At 40.5% G+C, this 27,875-nt stretch overlaps 2 protein-coding genes across 2 annotated transcripts in view; both read left to right on the top strand.

Annotated features, from left to right (window-relative positions):
• ABCB10 (ATP binding cassette subfamily B member 10) lies at positions 1–27,787 on the top strand. Its single transcript, XM_068676804.1, has 13 exons — positions 1–527; positions 10,205–10,405; positions 10,743–10,945; positions 12,688–12,822; positions 13,836–13,982; positions 14,784–14,919; positions 17,817–17,912; positions 22,063–22,272; positions 22,570–22,649; positions 23,661–23,841; positions 24,094–24,137; positions 25,056–25,090; positions 25,697–27,787. The coding sequence occupies exons 1-13, from the start codon at positions 203–205 to the stop codon at positions 25,998–26,000; spliced, it is 2,097 nt and encodes a 698-aa protein (XP_068532905.1). The 5' UTR covers positions 1–202; the 3' UTR covers positions 26,001–27,787.
• The window catches only part of NUP133 (nucleoporin 133), a 32,024-nt gene continuing 31,334 nt past the window's right edge, over positions 27,186–27,875 (top strand). The window contains exon 1 of the mRNA XM_068676803.1: positions 27,186–27,323. The gene's annotated coding sequence lies outside the window, so the exon portion shown is untranslated. The remainder of the gene's footprint in view (positions 27,324–27,875) is intronic.

Below are 27,875 nucleotides of genomic sequence, written 5' to 3'. Positions count from 1 at the left end.
GGCGGCGGCAGAGGGCGCTGGCAGCGGGCGGCCCCCCGCAGCCTTATCAGCGCGCCGCAGCCCGGCCCCGACCCGGGCGGCCGCCGCGGGGGTCCCGGCCCCCGGCCCATGGGCGGTGGAGGCGGCGGCGGCGGCCGTGAGGCGCCTCCTCCCGCCGCAGCGGCACCGGCACCGCACCGAGCGCGGCCGGACCGGCAGCGCCATGTCGGGCTACGCGCCGCGCCTGCCCTGGCTGCTGCCGCTGCTGCGCCGGGCGGCGCCGCCCCCGTGGGCTCGGGCCGCCGCCTTCAGCGCCCCGCCGCGCTCCGCCAGCGCCTGCGGGGCTCCCCCCGGGCCGCCGACACCGCCGGCTCCATGCCCGCCGGGCCGCCGCCGCCTCCTCCTCCTCGCCCCGCCGCGGGCGGCCGGCGGCGCCCCGCGGCCCCTCAGTACGGAGCCGCGGCGGGGGGCGGCTGCCGGTGCCCCCCCGAGGCTGCCCGCCAGCAGGCTGCTGGCCCTGGCGCGGCCCGAGCGCTGGAGGCTGACAGGTACCGGCCCCCGGCCCTGGGCTGCAGGGGGAGGCGAGGGGGAGCCGTGTGGCAGTGGCTGGGGTGATGTCTGCGGGGGATTTCTCGTCTGAGGCTTATGAAGGTGTTTGTAGAGCGCTGTGCTGCTTCGGGGTTTCTGCAGGGTGAACTCTCGCACCTCTGCTCCGGGCAGGAACAGGTCCTCTGCTCGCAGGGATCAGGGCATAAATAGCTCCCCGTAATCAGGAAACATCAGCGGTTGTGGGTTTTAATTATTTATTAAACACCTTAGTGGTGTACGGCTGCATGGTGGCGTTAGCCCTGTAGGGCTGCAAGACATAAAACAGCTTAATTTCGTGGGGCACGTGTGCTGTGTGGCAGCGTTAGGGCTCTGCAGAGCACTCGAGGGGCTCCTTCCCACCGCGGCCAGGCGGCCTGCCTCGCCCTTACCTTTATTTGGTAGCAGTAACAAGGGGCAGCAGGGAGGCTTCTTCGAAGATGTGTCTGTGCAGTGTGTGAAATGCTCCTGTGCAAGTCTTTATTCACAGTGGGTAGCTACAGAGCCTCTTGACGTGTTAGCGCAGCCAAAATAACTTGTATCCAAAGGATTATTTAAAAAATAGTAGCATTTCTGTGCCATGAGCGCCTGCTTCGTGCAGCCAACGCAGCTGTCTTGTGTGTGCGGAGTGAAAGCAAGGGAAAATGGGTGGATGGAGGGAGTAAAAGTGGTGTGCAGTAAGGCTTCCGCCTTCCTCACAGTTATTTTTCTTTGCTGGCTTATGAACTAAAAGTTAAAATCCCTTTGCCGATAACTAACATCCAGCCTATTCAGATTCTGGTGAAGAACTGATCAGAGGTTGCCTGCTGACCTTCAGTGAGGTTCTTACTTGCTTCCATGCAAAACCTACAAAAACAAAGAGACCAGTTGCTTTAAAGATGGGTTTTAGGATTCAGGGGCTCAGAGCTGAGAACTCAATTTACAGTTAGGTACAATAGTGTGCAATTGTGTTCTAAAATAGGGCTCAGTGTCCATCACCTGTGCAGTACCCTGGTGTTTTTATCTAATTAAATTGACTGTCACAGTTACTGAAAATCAGCTACATGCAGTTTTATCTTTTGAGATAACAAAACGGCCTGAATTATTAAAAATAATAATAATAATAACCTGATAATACTAATCCATGCGAATGGGGTGGGGGATGCATGCAAAAGCAACAACTACTTTTTTATTTGTCTTCATTCTGGGAACAAAGTGAGTTTGTGTAAAACTTTTCTTCCTTATTGACACATTAATTAAGCAAAACTTCTGTTGCTAAGTTGTAATAGAGTGGAAAGATGGAAAAGCAAACAAGGAAGGTACCTTGGGTACCTTTCAGAGAGCAGGAATAAAAAGTATTTGTAAAAATGCTCTTGTAGGTGGTTGTAGGGAAATCACGTATGTGTGTTGTATCTAAAATATGTTAAAATACATTTTCTCCTGTTCCTGTAATATCTTTGTACTACAACACTAGTCCTTACAAACTCAGCATCTTTACCTCTGTTCTCTAAGGAAAGAGAAAGGTTAATGGTTTCACAGTGCGAGACAGTGAATCTAGGGTGAAACATTTAATTTCCTCCTCAAGCCCATGTAACAAATGCAATGGGATCTCCTAAGAAGCTTACAGGTGCAGTGTTGTTTTGCAAGAAAGTTGAGCTCTTCCAGACCTTCTGCAGGTTACGCAGCCCGTGGCTGGTAGCAGAGGCTTGTGGCATTGGCCCCGTGGAGTCGTGTACCTCTTCCATGGTACTGCGTAGCTGTGATGTTCTGCTCCCTGTCATTGCTCCTTGATGTTCACAGTCACAGAAGATGGAGCCCTCACATTGAAGTCAGGGCTAGGGAGCAGAGGAGGATGATTTGTGAGGAAGAGCAGCTTGTGCAAGACTAGGTTCACCTGGATGGGTGCAGGGGGGATGTGGTGTCAGCTGAGGAGGTGCAGAGGCGAAGGGGAAGGTGACCAGCCCTGGCTGGCACCAGAGGAGGTGTTTTCATCTTGTTTTACACGGCCTCTTCCCTGGCTGTGGGCTGAGGAAGAAGTGGTGTGCTCTGGTCAGGAGTTGCTGTGCACTGGCATGCAGCACCCCCTGCAATGCTTCCTTCCCAGAAGGAGGTTCTGGCCCTCCAGGGTCCATTAGAAGGGAAAACAGAAGTGAAAATTACCAAATATCGTACTGCCAAAAATACACACACACACACTTATCTCAGTGTGATACATCCTATCTTTCGTCTTCAGTTACTCCTAGAGCTGGTCACAGCTTAAACAGGGCATGTCTGTTAAATTTAGTAGTTCTTATTAACAGGGCTAAAAAGATGACTAAATACTACGATGGGAATTTACTCCATTAGTGACTGCATCTTTGTGCAGTGAAATTACAAGTTTTTAAATTCTGTAATACCTCCCAGATTTAACAAATGTGGAGAGTCATTTCAAGAATTCTCCATCTAATGTTGTGCAGTCAGTCAGGTAAACTGGTGTCTTCAGCTACACTCAGTTCCCAGGGAGCAGGATATAGCCATTGCTGAAATTACTAAATCCCGCTGTGTTTGCGAGGCCACAAAAATGCCTTCTCAAAACGATCCTTTTTATTTATTCCCACCTCCTTGTTTCTCCCTGTGAGAATCTGTCTGTTGCGCTTCATCCAAACCGCACACCAAGTAAACAATGGCTCTATTGAACTGCAGGGTAAGCACAAGAAATTCTGAAATTTTTAATCCAGCAGCAAAGTGTGCCCTTTTCCTGTATAACACAGACTGAATCAAAGAAAGAAGGTTTGGTTTGTACTCAGGTCTTCTCTAAAGATGTGCACGAAATGTTATTTTATAAGTTTTATTTTAGAATTTTGGGCATCTTTTTAACAGCTTTTCCCCTATGAGTTAGGGTTGCCATGAAATCAGAGGAACACTGCCTTGTTCGTAATCTGGTTTTTCTGTACTTTGAAGTTATGCCAGGCGATGCACTTTCTCATACTTGAACGAGGAATACTTGAATTGCTGTAATTTTTCCTTTTGTAATTTTTAATTAGGAATAAATGGCTATAAAAAACAATTCTTAAAGAAAGGTGATTTTAAAAAAATAGGATCAAAGTATTTTACCTAAGAGTACCTGATGTTTTTTCATTTCTTTGTTACGTAGTTCAGAAACTATTTGAATAATTTACTTGTTCATTTGATTGGAGTAGTGAACAACTTGACTTTTTATTTATTTTTTCTTGTACAGAATGCAGATAGAAATGTGGAGCGTATCAGTTCCCAGTATTACTACTGGAAGACCAGACTTCTAGTTATTAATACTTACAAGATGACTTTTTTTATGTTTAGTACTTGAGTAGGAGTATCTTTGAAAACTTACATTTTTAGTTATTATAGGAAATGAAATCAGGCAAATAATACGTATTTAGCTTGTAGTAACACTCGCATGGTTAAATTTTGAAACTTTTGCTCTTCCAAGTTTTGCAGCGTGATTTTGAACACCAGCAGGCAATCCATGCACTGTTTTAAAGATATATTTTTGCCTCTCCACTGAAAAATCAACTAAAAGACTTTGAAACAAATCAGTTTTCCTGCACTCACTAAAACCTTGATGGCGAGTCAAATTAATTCTGTAACAGGAAGGAAGCTGGTGGGAGCCAAGGCTGACAGGCACCAGAACGCCCTTCTCTTTGGAACTTGGATTGAACCCCACGCTTGTAAATCTTGCTGTTTCGTGCTGCCATCCAGTAGCTGGGACATTCCTGGCCAAAATTTAGGTTTACTTCCCAAGTCCACGTAAGCGGCCGCTGTTTTTTGGTACTACATTTCATTACTGTAAAGCAGTTCTGCTTGTGTAAAAGCAACTCAACAATCGCACCTTAACTTGAATTTTCTGAAGGCAATTCTTGTGGTTTTAAAATTGTAATTAATGTGTGTATGATACTTATAAGGGTAACGTGCTGATTGTTTTCTCATGTGCCGTGTGCCTTTTGTAGAAATCAAAGAGGCCGAATTCCCTCTCCCCCCAGCTTTTCTTCTGATTTTTGTTGGTGTTTGTTATTAAGCTTTAAGAAAAGATTTGAGCAGCCTTGTAGCTTTATCACACACACAAAAAATATCCATTTCTTTGGCTGGTTGGTGACAGTTCCTTATCTTAAGTTGGTGGTGAACTGTTAGTGAAGCTGTTTCACCAGGACATTGCAGAAACACTAACTGCTGACCGCTGTCATCAATGAGGGGCTTGGGACTTTGTTTCTATGGGAAATGTTTTTGCTGCATTCTCTGTTTGAGGGAACTGTGAAGATAGAAGGAATAATTGCTAGGTTGGTCTGACATAAAGACCATCTTCTACACAAGATGAATATGAAAGAGATAAGTGCTTTAATTTTAAACGTGTCAAAGGTAAATTAAAAAAAAAATACTTCTCCTGAAAACCTCGAGTTATTTTGTGACTTTCCAACATTTGGTGGTTAGAAGTTTGGCTCGTTTTTGTAGCTGAGGAAAATCAATATCATGAGAAAACAAAACAAAAATTTAAATACTTTCCTATTGGAAGGAGGTCTGGTTTTTAAATATCTCTGATTAAACACCGTGAGCCCATAATTAGTTGTTTAAGCTATTTTAACGTGTAGTGGTAAATACACGGAAACTTCTACTGCTTTCCTACTTCTCTGAGTAAACTCTGTGCTTCTGCTCTATCTGAACTACAGACAGGTCCAGCATCCTGAAATAACAGCCAGGGAAGGTGCTGAAAACATACAGGGGATTCTGGCTGGGTAAATAAATGGGCCATCCCTTTGTAGTGGGTTTTGATAGGATAATAAGCATTTCCTCCCTCCTAGCCCCAGCAAAGTAACTGCTTTTACACTTTGTGTGTGGGTTTTTATATTTTGTGTGTGCACTTTTACGTTTTGTGTAGGGGTTGCAAAGGTTTTCCAGACTGGCAGAAAGCTGTGGGGAGGCCTGTTTGTGACAGGCTCTTTGAGAGTGTCTTCAGGGACCAGCTTGTGGTACTGGGCGTGTTGATAACAACCCATTGTAAAACACAGATACCGTGCTTCTTGAAAGAAAGTGCAGGCGTTTCCTTATAGTGGAGTCCGTCCGAGTCCAGCCTCCCTCATTGCTCTCGGGCGCAGGTTTTGCACAGCTGTGCTTGGGCCTTCAGGGCCGCGGGCCTTGCTGCCTCTTCCTCCTTCTCCCCTGTGCAAAGCAGCAGTCCTACTTGCTCCTCCCTTGCTTGGGCTTCCTCAAACCACTGTGTTGTGCCTCTCTCATTAAGTATCTTCTCTGAAAGCTCTTCTGACAACCCCCCATAACCTGCTCTGCAAAGGCTTGCTGTTATTCTCTTTGCTCTGTGGCGAAGGGCTCCTGGCAGGTCAGTCCAGTGAGGAGCTCCTGAGGGTGATTTCTGTGAATCCCAAACATGTCACGACTGGAAGAGCAGGCTTTCTTCAAGATGATAGACTTCCCTAGGTTGCATCATGTAAATGTGCTGAGCAGAAGGGATGCACCCAGCCGATCCTCGGGGGCTCTCTCCAGCACTGGCAGCTATCTCGCTGTGCCCCTCAGACCCTGGGCGCTGGTCTTATGCCTAAGAGAGACAGGCTGTACCTTCAAAATTACATCTCATTTAATTGCTGTTCCACAGCAATTTTCTCTGTCAGTTCCTCCAAAGTGTTGTTGTATAATCCTGGTCAGTCAGATGACCCACAGCATGCCGGCCTTTTCGTGAGCTGTCTTCAAGATATTTTAAGTTGTGCAATGGTATTGTTGGTGCACCAAAAAAAAAGTCTTTGTCATTCCGAAACTTGAACCGTTCCTTTTGTGCTTACAAAAAAAACCCAACAAAACACCAAACAAACAAAACACCAATGATCCAATAACCACATCAGACTGTCTTTAGAAATCTGCTATGCATTTTTTCTAAAACCCATAATCATCACAGAAAATAGTAACTTGCAAGATTCAGTACATTGGCCACACCTGTGAATTAACACACCTGCACTAAACGAGCTAGCAGCTCTCCAGAATGTCCTGGATATGTCCTACACAGCTGTGCTGTCAGACACACACTCTATTTCTCCCGAGAACAGTATTAGAGTTGTTCTTTAACAAACTAAGGAGGACTATTAGAAAATCCTTAATTGCTGACAGTGTATTCTGGAAGAAGATCTTCTATCTTGAAATCATTATTTGCAGAACTGCCTCTTCACAGTGTTGATAACAGCCATTCGGCCTTCCTGCATAATCCAAAACAAATTCCTTGTGGGCCAGGATTCCCCAAACAGAAACGGGCTTCACCTACCCAACAAACATGGCATTTATCAGTGGGTCTTTCTACTATAAAATAACAACGAATAGCCTGATCTCTGTGTGTGTGCATCATAGGAGATTTTATTCACCACTCCAAATACATTTGTGGAAATTCATTGTTAAGCTTAAAAAGTCCATATGTACTGGAATAAAACTGCATGGATAACTGGTAAAGGGCAAGTATTCTCAGTTTCTAGTAGAAAAGCATCTCTCACAAATCCAGAGCTCTGTCCTGCCAGCTCTGATGTTCAAATGAAACCAGGAAAATGCATGAAAGATTCTGGGAGGTAACACCTATAACCTTACTGAATAGGAAAAGCTAGGTACTCCATTCATTTGCTGTGTCAACATGTGTTGCCAAGCTTCATTATTACCTTGTTTTAATGTCCTTTGTCCCTTGATTAACTTGAATGATCATAATTCATCTGAGGTCAAATCATGATGTGTCTGTGTATAAAATTGCTTGCAGGCCTTTCTGGGAGAAGGGCTGTTTCTTTGCTTTGTACTCTTCCGCATACTGTATGCAGTGAGAGGGATGTTCTGGTAAGGACCAGCGAAATTAGAGCTTTTCATAGCACTCTTGGTGGTGTTCCTGCTTGTAGAAAATGGGTATTATGACCCTTCGGAGTCACTCTGTCCCTGTTCTGAAGAGAGATTTCTGATAGCTCTGGCTAGTCACTGCTTGTAAATGCCCCAGTTTATCGGTTGGTGGCCTGTCCTCTGCGCCAAGAGCATGTCTAGTGAAATGAAGTTGCAGATCTGCTGTCAACAAGCAAGCCCACTTCAGCTTTAATAGAGAGCACGCTGATCTCTGCAGTGATAAAGGCATCACTTCGCACAGCCAGCTAGGCTTCTGTGCAGGCAGAGGAGCAAAATGTTCGCTTAAGATTTCCAGCAGGGCTTCTCAGCCGCTCCTGGAGCCAGGTCACCTTGTCTTTGCCTCTGTTGTCAATCTGACATAGCCCCAGGTTTGTAAGTCCCATTGATTTGCTTCACATTTTCTCTGTTTTCATCTCATAGCCTGCAAAACTGATTTACTCTAAATATATGTTTTTTTTAATATATATATATATTTTTTTTTTCTCCAGAATGCACTATTTCATCTGACACAACCTGCTAGCTAACAGAGTAGGCTGTGTGAAATGAATACTAAAAGTTTACTCTGACATTTTTTTCTGTCACTAACAGCCTCCAGTGTCACCAAAGTGTCTTCCTATCTGCTTGCCGAACACCTCGTACTCCTCCCTTTAGCCACTTATCACAGTGACAGCTCTTCTTTGAGCAGGGAGATAGGACTGCTTGCTGATTACTTTTTCTTTAATTAGTCAACAGTTAAAAAAAAAAAAAAAAAAAAAGATGAACAGCTTGGCATCCGTGCAATTTTCTAGTTATTCTGCTGGTGTAATCAAAGTGAGAGTTTCAATTATGGAACCTCATTTTGTGTGTGATTTGTGATTAAATTGCTGTAGACGTGCATACTGCTTAAGGGGAAAATTAAAAATAACAATCTGGATTGTGCGAGCCTTCATTTTCAGGGCTGCATTGTTCCCATATATTTTTGACACTTGAATATTGCAGTCGTTTAGTAGTCTTCAGTTGGCGTTAGGTACTGGTATTTACTTTTAGTTCGGGTAAGGCTGCTGGAGGTAATTACAGTGAAATCCGTGCTGTTCATGAAACGAAGAAGAACTGAAGGTAAATGCAAGCCAGGAATGCCGTACCGCTAGGCAGGCCTACAGGATTTGTAGCTGCACGCTCCTCTTCCTTTGCTGAATATTTATGTATGTAGCTGTCCAGTTCATCCATAACCGAGGAAAGGGACACTGAGCTGCTACACAGCACTGTGCCTGTAAAAGCAACGCTTTTGACCATCTTCCCTGGTCTTATAGAGCATCTTTTCCTGCCAGGAGATGACCCAGGCTTGTTGGATTTTTCCCTGCTGCTTCACAACCTGAATACACCCCTGCAGCCAGGCTGCTAATAAGGTCACTTGTTTGTGTGAAGCTTTAGCTACTAAATAATATGTTTATGAGACTTGTCTGTGTCATGGCTTACACAGGTTTGCAGCAGCAGTCTTTTCTCCTCCTGCTCTGGTTTTGTACAGTTTCTGTAGCTCCAAGTTAAAGGGCTTGCTTCAGGTGGTGGCGGGTATGCAACTCTTTGTACCTCGAATTCTTCATCATAAATGCACAGCTGTATTTACACTTAAAGTAAAAACTGGAGCAAAGCTTTCCCTGCGTGTGTGGAGGTGGTAAGGGGCATCACACCCTCCGTGACAGATGTGAAGCATACTGCTCACAGCAGTGCACTGCTGGGGGCTCGCTGCTCTTGTCATAATAAAAGCAATAACAGAAGCTCATTAAAATGGAAGGAAAACTGGGACAGCTCCAGGATTTGCAATAGAGATCCTTTTTGCCCTTACAGGCGTTATCTGCTAGTAGCTTTATCGTAGTCCTGTGAATGGTTGCTTTAAGTGTAGGGCTGGCTGTTTGAAAATTATGCTGTATAAATGGCGTTGTTTGTTGTGGTTCAGTGGTTTTCATATCAGGTTTGTTCAGTTTCCAATCAAGAGGAGTTTTTTCTAGCTCTCAGCCTTTCAGGCTTGGCTTGCCTTCTCAGAATCAAACTGTGTTTTTGGCTCAGGAAAGCCCTTTGCAGAATAAAGTTCATAAGGCGAAGTCTTGGCCCAGTGCAGTTTCCATACACTGTGCCACAACTTTGAACAGCTACACAGGTGATCTTGCAACAGGAATTCAAACAGATTTCTGTTTGTAATAATGTCGTTTTTCTTTTAGACCAGCAATAGTGAAGAGTAAAACAAAACAAATATATTTTTAATTTTTGCCTATCAAGAGTAAAACATATGTAATTGCAAATAAAACTGTATGGTGTAGATGGTTCTCAGGTGGATCTTTGCTTCAGTCCATTGCTATCACAGACTATTGGAAGCCATAATATGATGATATGGTAATAAACACGAGTAATGAAATATAAACCAAACCGGAGTGAAGGATTGGGTGTGAGATACAGAAAACTTACTAATTGTTGGGCTCTCTAAGGATGAGATGTAGAAAGTTAGCTTTGTCGAGTGTAAGGGGAAATGTCAGAGAAAAGGAACAATTCCAGGGCTGTCATTATATAGAGAAGTTTTCAGGATTTTAATATGTGCCTTGCCTAAGTTAGCTTATACAGTGACTTAAAATATCCCATTCAGAATGGGTGCTAAAAAAAAAAAAAAAAAGGATGTTGGTTATTTAGTATTTAGTGCTGGCACTTACGGGCTTAATAGAAATTTTGAGTGAAAAAGTATTTTGTATATATTATTAATGATCTTGCAAATTCACTCTTTTTTCCTTGCCCTTTCCATGTTGGTTTGCAGCTGCTGTTGGCTTTCTGACAGTTTCCAGTGTCATTACCATGTCAGCCCCTTTCTTTCTGGGGAAAGTTATTGACGTTATTTACACGAATCCCAGCGAAGACTTCACGGAGAGCCTCTCCAGCCTGTGTGCCTTGCTGAGCGGAATCTTTTTATGCGGTGCTGCTGCAAACGCTACTCGTGTCTACCTCATGCAGACTGCAGGTAAAAACAAAGAAGTGGACCTGTGAGTTATCTTGTTTTCACAGAGTCAGCATATCTAGCGATCTGAAATGAATTCTTGGCACCGGCTAAGAAATTGTCATGGAATCAGTAGCTTTTCTTACCAGATCAAAGGTAAATGAATAGTGAAAAGATAAGCACGCTGAAATAATTGTTCATTTTTGTTTACTGTTATGTGATACCTCAAAGCTCCCCCTCCAGTGGTGTGTTAAAACTCTGTAACGTGACTGGCTCAGTGTTGTAGAGTTCAGTGATTTCTATATGGCTGGTGTGTATAAAGTCTTGTATGCCGTGCTTGACTGCCTTCTGTTTCTGACAGGACAAAGAATTGTGAAACGTTTGCGAACAACCTTGTTCTCCTCTATTCTGAAGCAAGAAACTGCTTTCTTTGACAAGACCAGAACGGGAGAGCTGATAAACCGCTTATCTTCAGATACAGCGCTCCTGGGCCGTTCGCTGACCGAAAACCTTTCCGATGGGCTCAGAGCAGGAGCTCAGGCATCTGTGGGGGTTGGAATGATGGTAGGGTGGTCTCCTCCTTACTTTTTGCTTCTTACAGTTTCATCTTTGTTTTGCTTCTGTTTGGTAACGTGTGAATGCCATTCAGTCCAGCAACTGTCGTGTGTTCTTGGATCCAAGTATATTTCACTGGTTATTAACGTTTGTGCACTGCATTGCAAGAGATCATGTGCCATTCATGAGCCAAATATGGAGAACGAAGGTTTGAAATTAATTACTCTTGCTTCCCTAATTTATCAAGTGAAATTATAGACAAATAATTGAACTCTGTTCTTACAGAAGATATTAAAATAAGTGATAATGTTCCCACGACTGTAGGTAGAATAAGGGGTGAGGGGCTTGATGTGAAAGTCGTTGAAGTTTGTTGATTCTGGGTAAAGCCTAGGTGAGCAAGAACAGCACTGAACTTCAAATTACTGCGGAAGATTTTTATCAGTGGTAATCCTTCTGCTTTAATCTGTCAATAAAGAACATAGAATCATATAATACGATCCTAGAATCATCTCAATTGGAAAAGACCTTCAAGAAGACCAACCATCAGCCTCCCATCACTAAACCACGTCCCTTACTGCTACATTTAGGTAGGAAGCATGCTAGCAAAAACTTTTGTGCAGGGCATCTGTTAATATTCCTCAGCGGTCAGTTGGTTTACATAAAAATCTGACTTCCCGTGGTGGTTTCTGTGGTATGAGTTTTGTTGTGCTTATCTGAGAGAAGATAAGTTGGTGGCAATTACCTTAAATGAAAGTATGGTAGCTTCTGCCATCTACCTAGGGATAAAAACAGAGAGCAAAAAATCTCAAAACAAATAAATAAAAACTTCCAAGAGTGATGTTATTAGAAATGGGTAACAGTTTCCATTATGAAGCTTTAAAGCTTTAATATTTTGTTGCTGATAACAATTCTGGTTTTCTGTCTTTATCTAAGCCAATAAAGTCTAAGGTTTATCGTACCATAGATTAACTGGAATAACCTTATATAAGGCATCTTGCTCAAAAATGCTACCATGAGGCAGTCTTAAAATTAGACTGTAAAAGATTACCTAGAAGGAAGGATTATTGTAGAATAATTATAAAGCCTGTCAAATCAATTTTGAATTTTTTTTTGAGATTTGTCTGTTTTGATTACAGAAAGCAAAATGAAGTCAAAACATATTAGATATAATGTTAAATCATGAAAAGAATCTACTTAGGAGCTTTAATGATGATTGCTGTTACAAGTGATAAGGTATTGCAACATTAAATCCATTATTCCAGGTTATGCCCATGAGTGCCAAGGAGTGCTGGTGACTCCACCTGTTCCTCAGTTACCCCAAAGTACCGTATGATGTTTCTCTATTCAAACTTTATTACACCATTTATTTAAAAGTTGTGACAGCACCTTAGAAACTATGTAATAGCTTGTGTCTTTCAGCATTCCCAGGAGATTTCCTGGTAGGTTTGTTTATTGGCAGGTTGAGACACTTGGCTGAGCCCACACAGCGAACCACTGAGAAAGCTGGAAATGAAATCCAGACCACTTGACTTTTAATCCTTTGTTCTAGCCATGGGATACATTCCCCAAGTGCTATGGAGGAATAGATATTTCGCCTGGAAGAAATAAAACATGATAAATGAAAGCATGGCAACACTAAATTACAATTTTATAATTTCAGAAAACTCTAATGAAGGAAGTTGCAATTCAGCACTCCAGTGGCTTATTTTTACTCTGAACATAAACCCCTGATACATACCTTTTTCTTCTAGTTTTTTGTGTCTCCTAGCCTTGCTGCATTTGTTCTGAGCATTGTGCCACCCCTGGCTGTCGTGGCTGTGATTTATGGAAGATACTTGAGAAAACTTACTAAAATGACCCAAGATTCTCTTGCAGAAGCAACACAGGTAATCTTGTAACAGATACTTTCTAGCTAACTTAAATACACTAGAGCAACTTTGAAGTTAGCATCTCTGCAGCTACAGATATTCTGAAGATAATTGCACTGTTCATTGCCCTAAGGCCTGCCGTGCCTGTAGTTTTGCACCTGAACAGTATGAAAGCTAAACTGTAACACTTACCCATTGATCTCAAAAACAACAGTGCTTTGGGGGGTGGGGAAACAAACAAACAAAAAACCACTGTCCATACATCCTAATGTGCCTTGAGAATTAAGAAATGTGCATTGTGGAGAGGATAAGGAGATTAGGTTAGAGCTGTGTGACAGTGTCAAAATAATCAATCTGTGAAGCCCTGGGTAATTTAGTACCTGGGTTTGACAAAGACTTTTCTTGGACTATGGTTATGAGCTTGAAGCCATCAAACTCCTAGGTAAAATATCCATAGTTGTCAGCTGTTGTAAACTTGGAATGTCCTGCATAGGACTTGTATACATTGACTCTGCGGTACAACAGTTCTCTCTTCTATTCATCTGCCTTGTCCTGTATCAAAATGAAGCTGATGTCTCTGAAAACCAGGTGTGGGAGCTCACATGAACAGGCAATGTTAGCGTTCTATTCAAATCTTCAGGCTGAATGGGGTGTGGAAGAGTAATTATATTTTAATCTCCTATTTTTAATTCCAAAAGGGGCCTTGTTTTTTGTCAGACCATCACAGTGTCTATTAACAACTTAGTCTAACTGGTTACAGTTGAGGTTATTTTAGAATTATTACTTTGCTGTTTAGAAGTTAAAATACTGAACTGGAATGGGGCATTAGTAGTTTAGATTAATTCCCAGTGCTGCTTTGTTTAAATGAGTGGAATTGTTTCAAGAAATAACTGCAAGGAGGGCCTGAGAAAATTTCCAGTGTTATCCGAAGGAAAGTATTTGGAGCTGCTGGCTTAACTTTCAAATGTTCTATAATATGAACTTTCAAAATTGTGTGTCTGTGTGTATTTTTGGTTTTTGCTTTTATCTAGTTAGCTGAAGAGCGTATTGGAAACATACGAACAGTTCGAGCCTTTGGGCAAGAAATGGCTGAAATGGCGAAATACACCAATAAAGTTGATTATGTGCTGCAGTTGGCTAAAAAAGAGGCACTAGCTCGGGCAGGCTTCTTTGGAGCAGTAAGTATGCCCTGATGAAAGAAACCAACCACACTGTTCCAAGCATCAATTGTTTTAAAATTCATGAGGATACTTACAAATCTGCAAATAAATGAATTGAGTGTAAATTGAACCTCCATAGAACTGTGGGAATACTGAACTTAAATCAGTCCAAATTGCTGTGAAACTGCACCTCAAGATGAAGTGGTATGATAAAGCAAGTTTAAGCCTCAGTTGCTGCCCCACACCTTCTTTGGTGCTATTTATCTAAGCCCATAATTTTGATTCAGGGAACTAAACCAGTGGAAACCTTTCCCCCACCTTTGGTGTTTTAAAGATTTGGCTTCCCGATGAAACATCCGTGCCAAGGAAGGTGAGGAGTGCATGGATAGAGGAGGGGGGATGGGATTGCATTTTTCTATACTGCTTGCAGTGAATTTGTTTAACAGTTAAAACTACAGCTTAACTGCAGACTATCAATTCTTCTCCTTGAATTATGCCAATGTTTGGCATTCCTTTCCATCACGAGGAATGAGATTTTTTTTGATTTTTTTTAAAGGGGGCAGTGGGGTTGTTCTTTGAACACTTGTTGGATAGCACAGTGTAGTGCTGCTGGGCTGTTATGTTGGGCTGTCAGCTCGCTTGGGGTTAGAGTTGGTTTTGTTTGAATTTAACTCAGTACACCAAAACTATATGTACACTTAGTATGGGAACTGTTTTATTAGAAGGAACGTTCTGAAACAACATTTTAGAGGATGAAGTTTAGGATGTATGTGACAGATCTCACTTTTTTTTTTTGTTTTTTTTTTTGTTTTTACTTAGACTGGTCTTTCTGGAAACTTAATTGTCCTCTCAGTCTTGTACAAAGGAGGATTGCTGATGGGCAATGCCTACATGACAGTTGGTGAACTCTCTTCTTTCCTTATGTATGCCTTCTGGGTTGGAATAAGTATTGGAGGTATGGAATAAGAAATTAGATTTTGTTCACATCAAAGCATTACAGTCAGTATGGGGGCGGGAGGGAAGAAGCTTTTAAAAGATCTGGCTTACTTAAAGCGTCTTCTCAAAATGATCTTCCCAAGAAATCATACTTCTTTTTTTTTATGAAGAGTTGATGAAAATAATAATTTATAACTTAATATAAGCTTTGTATGTTCCCAAAATAATACAGAGATTATTTTTTTTCAATGTAGATATGCAATATATAAATATTGCTCTTGTTTTCTTTGGAACTAAACTAAGATATTTGGCATGTTTTGTAAAGAAATAGTATTTGCTTGTTTGTTTTAAAATGTTTTCCTGTGTTAAACACAGTCTAGTTAGAAAGGCATGTAGAATTTACCTGTAATTCAGTGTAAAGAGCGTCTTGAGCTGGAAAAAGTAAACAAAATGCCAGCAGAACACTACATTCTGGTGCTAAGCTTTTGTTTTACCTTACTGACTCCTTTCTGAAGCTCAGACTTTGTAATCTACTGGCCCAGAAACAAACTGTTCGTCTCTTTGAGAGAGCAGTCTGCAGTACTGCATGCAGGCAAAAATGGAGATAAGGTACTTTGAAGCCTGATAACTGATTGGAAGGGCTCTTCTTCAGAATGAGTGTTGCTTCTGATAGATTGGCAGGGCAGTGCAGCTCATCTGTACTCCTATTTTCTAAGACAAAGCCTGATATCGTGGGAAGCACAAAGATGTGCCTGAAGGCGAAATTCACAAAACCTGCTTCCATGGATATCAAAGTCGCTGTGGCACCCGTTCCAACCACCAAAACCCCTATCTTCTGTTTGAATCATTCAAGTTTGGTCAACAAACAGATACCTGGCACTTTGAAAACGTGGGAAAAATTAATATTAAAGATATAAAAATAGTGTTAGACACACTAAAAAATATGTTTGGCTAATATCTGCAATAAAAACATATTTTAAAATTCTACTTAAGATTATTTTGTGTCCAGTTCTGGGGTCCCCAGTACAAGAGGGGCATAGAACTACTGGAGCGAGTCCAGAGGAGGGCTACAAAGATGATTAGAGTACTGGAGTAACTGTTGTACAAGGACAGGCTGAGAGAACTGGGCCTGTTTAGCCTGCAAAAGGGAAGACCGGGGGGAGACCTCATCAATGTGCATAAATATCTGAAGGGAGGGGGTCAAGAAGATAGAGCCAGTCTCTTTCCAGTTGTGCCCAGTGACAGGATGAGAGGCAACAGGCACAAACTGAAGCATAGGAGGTTCTGTCTGAATATGAGGGGGCATTGCTGTACTGTGAGGGTGACAGAGCACTGGAGCAGGTCGCCCAGAGAGGCTTTGGAGTCTCCTCGGGAGATACTCAAAACCCTCCTGGACACCCTTCTGCGCAGTGTGCTGTAGGTGATCCTGCTTGGCTGGGGGGTTAGACTAGATGACCTTCAGAGGTCCTTTCCAACCATGGACGCTCTGTGCTTGTGGAATATAGTTCTGCACAGAGCTCATTCTCAGAGTCATAGAATATCCTGAGTTGGAAGGAACCCACAAGGACTGTTAAGTCCAACTCAGGGCTCTGCCTGTTAACGTGCTTTAAAAAGTCCTTTATATTATCCCCTGCAAGTACTTGCTAGTTTCAACCAAAATTGAGCTTTGGCTGCTTGAATTTTCTCCCTACAATGGCAAACAGCAATGCTGTAGTCCTCCTACCTCAATTCCAGTGGCTGTACACTTTCTTTTTCTGCCTGAGCTCTAGAAGAATATCTCTGCTCAGCCAAATCAACCTTCTGCCCCAGCTTCTTGGCTTCCAGCATTTTGGAACTGCCTATTCCTATGCACTGAAGAGGTGGTACTTATTAATTGACCAGCATTGATAGACCCCAATGCCTTCAGATCAGTTTCCCAGGGAATCCTACTAACTAGTTCCCTGAGCAACCTGAAGTCTGCTCTCCCCATATTCAAGGTTGAAGTTTTGGTGGCAGGTCCTTGAAGAATAAATCATCAGTGTTATCATCCTGGCTGGGTAACCTATAGGCTCCCACAACATCCACTTCATTTACTTGTCCCTTACAACTTACCCAGAGACTCTCAGCTGTGTCATTGTCAGCTGTGAGCTCTGTGCAGTCCAGTCCCTCCGTTACGTACATCATGGGGACTCTGAAGTAAAGCTGTCATGCCACAAGGTGCCTGCCCTCCTTGACACCTACAAACAGAAATCTGCTGAGCGCCAAGTCTGCTTGGTGTATGTCATCATCAGTACATACAGGAGTTCATGCAGCGAGCTGTGAAGTTCATTGTATAATCTGGAACATTGCCCCCTTTTTTGTTTGCTGTGTTTTCTGTTTACAACAGTTTACTGTGTTTTCTACCAAATGCTGAAGACAGGTGGTGAAAACTGAAAACATTTTCTAATTAGTATTTGCTGCCCATATTATACAATCTTTTTTTTTTTTTCCTTTTGAGTGGTTGTGAATTTGCAAGCCTGTGTGTCTCAGTTTCAAGGGGCTTTGTGAGTCTCATGCCTTCTCCTCCATGCTGTGCTATAGACTGCAGAAGGTTTGGGTTTTTCTTCCAAGCAGACAGCTTCTTGCCAAGCCTAGTGCCTTGTGTGGCCACCTTTCAGATAGTGCTCTGCAAAGCGTGCTTTGCTTTTAAATAGACACAAGCTTTGATGTTTTAACTTCAATTTGTTTCCTTTGATTTTTTTTTAAAGATATAAAAAATGGCAAATAAGGGTTGTTGGTAGCTCTCAAGTGAGACTAGGTAGGATTTAAATCAACAAGTCTGATAATGTATTGGAGTAAGAGATCCCCTATGTGTTTCCAATGCTTTAATGTTGATGTAACACAAAGTTAATGTCTCCTAATGTCTTCCATTCATAATTCTCTTCTGATTTTGTTTAGGTCTAAGTTCCTTTTATTCTGAACTAATGAAAGGATTAGGTGCTGGTGGACGTCTATGGGAACTTATTGAGAGGAAGCCCCAACTTCCATTTAATGGTGGGTCCTTGGTTTGTTATTGTTGATAGGTTGACTTTCCTCTGTACTTCAGAAAGAGGTGTGTAATATTTAAAGGTAGTATTAACTTTTAAATTTTTCAGAAAGAAACAAGATACAATGGTAACTTTTCTGCCTTTTCCTAACTATGAAACAGATGATGAAAATTTCCTTTAATTGAGCTCAAAATTTCTTTTGTTTTGTTTTCTTCCTTTTTAACTGATTCAGGATATGCTTTTAAATATATTACTTTGAGAGTTCTGTGACTGAGGACATGCTCATTTCTAGCTCCTTGCTTTGATGTCAGCATCGCTTTCTCTTGGATCAGCTTTAGAGTTAAGAGTGGAAGGAAGAAAAAGAAGGGAGGAGCTCTGTTTGAGATGGCTGTATTTCCTATTTTCGCTAAAAGGCTTACCATGCGCATCTCTAATGGCTAAGAAATTAGCAGTCTGAAAAAAGAAGCTTTCAAAACCAGGTATTTTTCATTAAGAGTATATCAAGTTTATGCAAACCATTCATATTAATCCAGTGAAAATGGTTCCTTGGTAATACGTGTCAATTTGAAAAGCACAACTTGCAGGCACAGAGTGTTTGAGGCCCTTGAGCAGCATGCCAAACTGAACTTCTAGCTTTTCTGCTGTAGGAGTTGGGGGGCTAAGGTATGACTAGGGAATGAAAAAGAAGGAAGGGAGCGGAGATGGAAACTCCTTCTTGGGAGAGTGTAGGATGTACAGGTACAGCAATTGTGACTTCTGGAATAATTTACGGCCCTCTCCTCCCAGTACCACCACCCACCTTTCCCTCTTCTTTAGAGGAGGAAGGAGCCATTCTGGCACATGGTTTGCCTAATTCACCCATGGGTAGGGGAGTTATGGGTCTCTTTGCATGAGCAGCTTTCCATACCAGGCAGTCCCCTTGCCTGGCGTGCATGGTGTTGGACCTGATTACATGGGCATAGTGTTTTTTGATATAATTGCAGTGTTCTAAGCCATGAACAAAAAAGTTTTGAAGGGGAGATAATGTCCTCGATGTCCTTGACATTGCTGGAAGTGTGAAGAAAAACAATTTTTGTGACAAATCAGTCGTTCACATCTGACTTTTTGTGGGCTGCTTTACGCCTAAAGATAGGTTTGCGTGTCTGAAATCACATCTGTTTTTATCAGTAGGTTTACAGAAAAAGGTGCTCACCTTTGAGAGGTGTTAGATTTTATAGAGGAATAGCTTGCTGATGTAGTTGTCAAATTCCCAAAAGAAGATACGCAAACACCATCTATAAACCTGCCTTTTTGCCCTTGTAATTTTTTTTTTGTCAGCAACACTTAATTGACGGCTCTATTTTTTAGAAGCCACACAATGCCCTCCACTGTATAAACAGCATTTGCCTGTTTCAAAGTAGTTCACTAAGCTGCTTGTAGAAGATAATTTCTGTGTGATATTGCTGTTTTCTTTCATCAGCTGCATCCCATTAAGCAGAAATCGTACACAAGTTTTGTCCAGCTCTGCATGCTAATAACAAACGCAATATAGTAGAGTCTAGGTGAGCTGTCAGCACTGTAGTTACTCTCTAATCTTTATCTGGAAATTTTAATTTGGAAACTTTGTAGGGGCTGGCATAAGAGGAAGAGGAAAAAAGAACATTCAACAGACCTAACAGATCTTATGAGCAAGCCATGCGTGGTTTAGGGAATTGAGTTTTATCTTTGAGTTGGTTGATACAGAGGGGTATTTTTGAAATACTAAGCTTCAATGTTTTTTTTCAGTTTCTGTCTCCCTGTGCTGGAATTACCGGGTTCTTAATTTGACTGACACCAAGGCACAGTCTGGCCTTTGTCTTATTTCTCTTTGCAGCTGCAAGCCTGTGTCTGTAGGATGCTTTTCAGTGCATATAGGCCTTACTTAGGCAATTAAAAGTACTATTGTCTCCAGTGGATGAAGGGAGGTAAAGACTTAGAATAAAACCCATTGGTCCACGAGGTAACCACCAACTGGCTAATGAAACTAGACACTCTTGTCTTTACCAAGGAAGTTACCTTAAACTTCTGCCACGTCAGAGTATTATGCAGTGTTGCACTGCGGTGTGCTGTGCCCTATACAGACGTAGTGCAACTGTTGATTTCATCATCATTTGGACATGATTTTTTTTTTTAAATATGGATTATTTCGGTAGTCTTCATCTTTATGGTGGCATCAGGGCAGAGTAAGCAGTAATAATGAGGAAGAAGTTGGCTTTCCCCCAAAGGTATTGAATTGTTTAATTATACCAATTGTTTTCATCCAGAAAATGATATTTATTGTATAGAGTGAAAATAAATTGGACTAAGTTACAGGTATCCACGTTACATAGGGTTACAGAAAATTTCTTTTAAGTTTCTTTTTACTATAAACTAAATACCTAAGAAAAGATATAAACCTTTGTCTCAAGGAACAATTATAGTTGATATATCTACTCTCTTGGCTGCTTAGGTTTTGTTTTCACTGAATTCAATCTTTTTTTTTTCTGGTGACAACAAATATTTCAAGAACTGATGATAATGTCTTTCTTTCCCCCGTCTCTATAATCCAAACATAAATCAAGCACAATCCTGCATATAGCTTTTAGATATTTTTACAAGTAATATTTAGAGGAAGGACTTGTGGTACCAGACTTCCTGTGTTGCAGGCCATGTAATAAACTATGCAATAACTGGAACTGAGAATAAAGATAAGTGATTACTTGTTGCTTTGACATAGTAAGAATTTGGCTGCTAGCAGGGGATTTAACAAATACATTTCTTTTCCCAGTGAAGGGTTTATGGGTTGTTTTGCTTCAGGTAGCAAACAAGTTACAATGTGTATGTCCATAGATTAAAGTCTAGGAAGGAGTCTAAAATTGCATGTGCTTGCCTTTGCCATTTCTATGCTGCTACCATTAAACTGAAAGTCTAAAGGCTGGGGAAGAGGAAGCAATCTGGGAGAAAGAAAAGCAGTCGAAATGGCTTGCCCTAGTAAAATCTTGACTGCTAGTGATTGGTGTCTGTGTTCCCTCTCCATCTTTCTCTCCCAGTTACCTGTTTAACCAAACAGGCATGTGCTACCATCTGCTGTGGCTACTTGGGGGTTACATCTGAAAAGAATGAAAGCTCAGGTGTGATGTGGCTTTAGCTGAACACTTCTTGGGTATTGCTCTGGTGCTGCCAGTTCTCCCAAAATTGGCAGGAACTTCATGAGTGAAGCTGTCTGTTGGTAATGCTGCACCACTGTCAAATTAGCTGACTTTGTATGCATATGTCTTGTTGGGATATACCTGGGCTTGAAGAAATTGTATTTCTTTATCTACTTTTATGCATTTCCGGTACTGCGATACTGTTTAAAGATAATTGTCAAGTCAAATGTTGTGTTCCAGAAAGAAGTTCCTTTTATTTAACTTTGGCAATCATTCATTCATGATGGTTTGTTATGGTGTTTCACAAACTGAAACCTTGCTTTCTGCAAACTGTTGCGTAAGAATTACAATTCTGGACTTTGAATCCTCTCTTGTCTATAATTTATTATATTTTCCAATTTATAAAAATACAAGTTGTAAAAATAGCCATTTATGCACAAACCTAGCAACAGTTTTGTTCTAGTGGCAGCTTTTGCTTAAATGCTAAGCAATTAGCGGGTAGTGCAGAGTGAACGCTCTTATCCAAAGGGGAGGGCATTTCAGGTGACTGTGGCTCAGGGAGAGGGCAGTAAGGGATTTGCAATGTTTATCTTTTTGCATCTCTTCTATGGCAACAGGACTTTGGCCTTCAACAGTGTGTCATTTTATTTCATTACTTGTCATTGACAAACGTAAATTGCTTATAATATGTTTCAAATTTCAGATTGTACTAGAAGTGAGCACCATTAGTCGTTACATATTAGCAAGATGCACATTATTCCTGTTGCTGGAGCAGCCTAAGGCTTCGCTGCTGGTGAGCAACCTGAAATTGCAGTTGGGTGTGAGCAGTGCCCCACGCTGATTCAATCACGGCTGAAATATAATCCCTGTGGGCCACTGTTGTGGCTTGCAGCAATCCCTAAGTTTAATAAGGAGACAGATTTTTCTACTGAGCATCTATAAAGCAGGTCTAGGAGGTCTGAGCTGATTTTTACTTCTGTTCAAATGTTTCTATTTAATTCTGTCATATAGAGGGAATCACACTAGGCAAAGCCACATTCAGAGGCGCTTTGGAGTTCAAGAACGTAGAGTTTGCATATCCAACACGTCCAGAAGCATCCATTTTCAAAGATTTCAGCCTTTCCATTCCGGCTGGCTCTGTCATGGCTCTGGTTGGCCCAAGTGGTACAGGGAAATCGACTATTGTATCCCTTCTCCTGAGGCTGTACGATCCTATCTCAGGTATGTTCTGAGTGTTGCTCTCACTTGACAAATGATGCTTTGTGTCTTAGATACACCCTATAAACAAGGAGGGCTCCTGCACTGAGGTCCTGTTGTGACTCTCCCACTGATGTAGCGTGCTTCCCTCTGGGGTGTGCGATTACCTTGTGGTGGTGCCTGCATAGCTTTGCCTTTCTGATCTGCCCTGACAAGATGCCAGGTTGTGATTCCCCAGGGGTCTTTGTTCTCAACTGTTCTTTCCGCCTCTTTTACAGTACATGTCAGAACACACTTGACTTTACTGTTTCTTACTTTAAGGTACTATCACTGTTGATGGCTTTGATATTCGTCAGTTAAATCCACTGTGGTTCAGGACAAAGATTGGAACAGTAAGTCAGGTAAGGAAGAAACAAATTCTAAGTGAATGAAATAATTTTGTCAGAGCAACTTGTGGTGCCTCACTTTTCTTGTTTTTAGTAGTATGCAATCTTGCATCTCAGAGAAAACAGTAAAGCTCCTCCTTCTCACCATAACTGTTGCTATGCACGTTTTATTCTAAAAATAAGTATTCAGAGCTAGTCCTATTTTTCTGTAGTCTAACTCTAGAGATACAAACTATCTGCTGGAAAGAAAAATGTGCATGTGGAGACTGGGAAGTACACTGTTGCAAATTATATGGGTTGGAGTACCTTGATGTTTGCTATGATTTGTTGAAGAAAGCAACACAAAACTTGACATTCAGTCATGGTTTGTTTGTATTAATGGCAGGTACACAATCATATTTTACACAACCATATGAAAAATGACCTGTGCTCAGTGTAATTTCCTGGCAAATGCAATTCTGTAACTGGGTATACATTGCCTTTCAAAACATCTGCTTTATGTAGTAATGCTACCAAAAGTTTTTGTGCAAAAATGATGTTCCCGTGGACATATTAACATTTTTCTTTTTGAATGTATGTATTTCATTTTATCCAGGCTGGAGTTACCAGTAGATTGCAGATTATAGCATGTTTATTATATGTTATACCAGAGCAGACTTACCTTCTTCCATGACATTTTCCTATTTCCCCATCACTTGTCCTTTCTGACAATCCTCTGCTCTAAGTTTTAATTAAATGCACAAAATGCCATGAAATTTATGTAGAGATAGCTAAAAGAAGATCCAGTATTGTTGTAAACGACGATATGTAATAAAACATGAAGGGAGATTTTCTGATGTTTGGATGAATAGATCTTGCTGAATTCTTTCTCAAATATTATGAATTGAGGGCTATGTCATGTTTTGTCAGTTTAAATAAAAAAAAATATATTTTTTTCAACCACCCATTTTGATGTTAGGAGATGATTTGAAATACAGACAATATGTTCATGTAATTACAAATATGCCACATTTTTGAATTTTTCAGGAACCAATTCTATTCTCCTGTTCTATTGCTGAGAATATTGCATATGGTGCAGAGGATCCATCTACAGTGACTGCAGAGGAGATTCAGAAAGTTGCTGAAATAGCTAATGCTGCTAGTTTCATCAGAGATTTTCCAAAAGGGTTTGACACTGTAGTTGGAGAAAAAGGCATTCTACTTTCAGGTACATTTTCATTTTATTCAAAAAAAAAATCTTGCTGCTACAGAGTGAAGCCAAAATTCTATTATTTTTTGTTAATCGGTCTTTTCTGCAACTCATAGCCCACCATAAATATTAACAAATACTTCCTATATTTCTATTTCCCTCCTAAATTGCACATGCCTAATTGTGTTCTGGCCTTCAGCTAAAAGTATGAATTTACTGACTTTACTGAGATGAATTTACATCTATGAATTTACTGACTTTTTCCCCCAGGTGGACAGAAGCAGCGAATTGCTATTGCTCGAGCTCTGCTCAAGGTAAGACTGCACAGCTACTTAACTACTTTGTGGGGAAGGGGAGAGGATTAAAGAGGAGGAAGCCTTTCACTGGGAGGGTTGGAACAATCTTTAAAAAAAATATATATTTTTTTTTAAAATATATATATACATCTTTTGTATCAGGGAGTTTGAAAGGGCTGATTGGTTTAAATGCAGACAATTTACTTACGTAAGCGCTTCTTCCTGTCTTTCAGTCCTGTTTTTCTAATGATAGTAAACCACCGTATAATGGCTTTCTTTCATAAGACCATGTCAAGGATGAAGGAAGGCTTTAAGAATATCATGCGAGTAAACTTACATAATATAACTTTGTTTTATGTGGTAAAAAATGAGTTGTTGAGATATATGCATTTGGGAGTGCAATGTAGTCTCAAATAAATTGATAGTAAAATCTTTAGATTTTAACTGAAGGAGAAGGAAGTTTGGATTGTGTACTGTAGTTTGGAAAAGAATTCTTAGGCATTTGTATACAGATGTTTCCATGCTTTTTAGTTGGGAAGAGTTCTTAAATACTATGTATTTAATCTATGGTGAAGTACTGCTTGTTGGTAGATTTTTGATATTTTTTGAGTCTAGACAGTTACATGTAGTAGACTGACTACAAGCAGTCTACTAGTTTGTAGCAACTGACTACAAGCAGTACTACTAGTTTGTATCTTTTAAATAGTTATCAGTTAATGATGTTCTGTTACTTCAGCTTGCAAAATTTGAAGATGAGTTATTTCTTTTGTCCTCTAAGCATGTAGTCTTCTTAAAAGCAATGCTTTCTTTGAGTGACACACATTTCTTTGGATGAAATATGTACTTGGAGTTTTCAGCTGTATGAATACTGTTGCTGTTGTTATGAATATTCAGATATCTAAGTGTAATTATAACCAATTTTACTTTCTTCTTTAGAATCCTAAAATTCTTCTGTTAGATGAAGCAACAAGGTAAGAAAGAAAATAGAAACTTAGAAATGATCTATTTGTAAAACTGAGGTTTGGGAAGTATTCATTTCCTTTATCTGCACACCCTTGCACAAATTATCTAGCATCTGGCACCCCCTCATCCTCCTCCAAAAAAGTGTTTTTTAGGTAAAATAGATTAAGAGACCTGTGATAAAAGCTTTCTTTATGCAAAGTGGAAGGTACTGGTACACTGTACTACAATATTTCAGTTAACTCTATGTAACATGCAACTTAGCTTTGAAACAGCTGTTTCAAAATTGTTTTGTATCTTTAGTTTAAATGATGAAGTTGATAGCATAAAAGAGATGATTGCAGTGCAGCATAACTTACTTTTTTCCACTGAATTAATTTTGTGTTATTTCTTCATGCATATTTTTGCATATAAGAATATGTAACACGTGTAACTTGGATGTGTGCACTATGCATGTTCGTCAAACTGTTTTTGCAGTTCCATTCGTTCAACTTCACCAACAATGTCAAGTGTTTGGAGTTTTAGCAAAATATGCCTAATGCAAACAAAACTAACCTGTTCTTAAAATAACAAATATCCTCTTCTCCTCACCCCTTCTGTTTCTTATTTCTGTTTAGTGCTTTGGATGCTGAAAATGAGTATCTAGTGCAAGAAGCTCTGGACCGGCTGATGGAAGGGAGGACAGTCTTAATTATTGCTCACCGGCTGTCTACGATTCAGAATGCTGATTCTGTTGCAGTCCTCGGCCAGGGCAAAATCCTTGAGTGCGGAAAACATGAGGAACTGCTTGCAAATCCAAATGGACTTTTCAGGAAACTAATGCAGAAACAAGCATTTCTTCAGAATAGTGATGCTTTTGCATTAGATGTACAATCCAGAGAAAATAATCTATTAAAAGAAAATGTACGAGAGAATGTATGAGTAATGGAAGCTTAAAAACTACAAAGAATATAACTTATGTTTCAGTTATGTAAAGTAAATGTTATATTTTTCCAAAATGTACAAAATATCCTTTTGAAACTGAAATGTGTTTAAACTTTTTATTGAGAGCTTTTTAATAATTATTGTAACTTTTTAAAATGTCTTATCACATTCAGACAATTTCAGCGTGTAGATTTTTCTGCTTTGTGTGTTACGTTAACTGAGACCATTTAGACTCGTTTGTTGTAATGCACTGTATGATTATGTGCTGCATTCTCAAGTAAAATCAGTATTTTAAGGGGAATTAAGTGTCAAACATCATTTTCATGTCATTGTCTCTTCCCTTTTCAAGGAATTTTTGTTTCATTGTTTGTTGCTAATCTTAAAATGCTGGAATTCAAAAGTGCATGTCTCACTGCTCTATCTCAGAGCAAATGCTAAGTTGATTATGGTCACCATCTACAGTTAATATAGAGAATTACAAATGAGAACTCCTTTTTAGAGAGTATGGAAACCTGAGTTGGAGGAAAGTTATTAAAAAAACAACTAGCTGACTTTGTATATGAAGACAGAGGCATTGTATTTTTTACTGTTTTTAGTTCACGATAGGGAAATCTAAAATTTGCATACATCTTCCTTTCTCTATTTTCCCAGTTCTTTAGTTTCGTTTCCCTTTCTGAGATGACGTCCAAAAGCAGTTATTATATATGTAAGTTTTTGTCCTCTTTAAGGCATGTACAAGTTTGGTTTTATTGTCACTCTCTCAATGACAACTGGTAAAATAGTAGCATTATAAAGTAGGCTTCACGTTTCTAATTTAAGAACTCTAATGTGCCATTATAATGGCACTTTGTGAAAACACTAATGAGATCCTTGCAGTATAAAATGAAAATAAAATTAATTCCAGATAAAATTATGCCTTCTGATACAGTCTTACTAGAAGCAGATATTGTATAGATATGATAAAGATATGCCAAAAATACCACTGACCAAACATTTAATTTCAGTGTTGACTAACAATAATTGCCTTGATACTGTATTTAGAGGAGCTTGAACTTTAATGTCTCTCCTTATGCAAGTGCAATGAGCCTTTTTGTTTGTGAGTTTAAACTGTGAGATTATGGGGAATTAATTGCAGCTGAACTGAATGAGTGTTTTATGTCTCTTGATCATTAGTTGTTCGGGCAGGTGTTGCAGTCTACCATAAAGTGAGAAAAGCTACAGAAAAGGTCTTGTTCAAAGAAAGGTGAATACTTGTTATAAGAGGTGCAGCGGATAGCAGACCTTATAATATTCCTTGGACCAAACCAAGATCTTATCAAGGTGAGAAAACTTTGCTAGACAAGTACAGATTATTATTTTACACACCTACAATGCATGTGGCACTGCCTCTGTGTGCACGTGGTGTGCTGTATACCTCCCCAGCAGTGCCAGGCAGTGATGGATGTGGTTGCACTTTGAACTGTAGGAGCTCTGTTAGCTTAATAAGAAAATTTGATCCTTTTGTTGGAGGAAAGGGAGACAACATGTAAAAAGGAGAGAGAAATGAATTAAAGCACTGTATTCTGCTTTTGTTATAAGAGTTTAATGTTTTCCTGTCTAAGGTGGAAACCAGCGGTGCATCTCTAACAACCCTGTTGGGTGTTCTTTGTGAAGGACCATCACCCCACGCTGCTGCCTTGTGCAGCGTGTTCCATAGGGCAAAAATGGACCACATGTCATAGAAAAGATTTAATGTGAGAGTATCTGACTGCATCAGAAAGCACTATAAAACAATCTCTATTACACTTTGTGACTGCATTTTTTTGTGATTGCCTCCTTCGTGTTTTAGTAATGCTGTGTTTCATAAAGGTAATGTGTAAAACATTTACTGCT

This window comes from Anas acuta, chromosome 3, assembly GCF_963932015.1.
Source record: "Anas acuta chromosome 3, bAnaAcu1.1, whole genome shotgun sequence".
Taxonomy (NCBI): domain Eukaryota; kingdom Metazoa; phylum Chordata; class Aves; order Anseriformes; family Anatidae; genus Anas; species Anas acuta.
This window is presented reverse-complemented; position numbering and strand designations above follow the sequence as displayed.

What these genes read in the sequence shown, in the direction of transcription:
- ABCB10 (XM_068676804.1), top strand. Translation starts at nt 203, where the DNA reads ATGTCGGGCTACGCGCCGCGCCTGCCCTGGCTGCTGCCGCTGCTGCGC. An exon ending in CTGTGGGGGTTGGAATGATG is followed by an intron (nt 10,946 to 12,687) that starts GTAGGGTGGTCT and finishes TTTTTCTTCTAG; the next exon opens with TTTTTTGTGTCTCCTAGCCT. An exon ending in GGTTGGAATAAGTATTGGAG is followed by an intron (nt 14,920 to 17,816) that starts GTATGGAATAAG and finishes GATTTTGTTTAG; the next exon opens with GTCTAAGTTCCTTTTATTCT.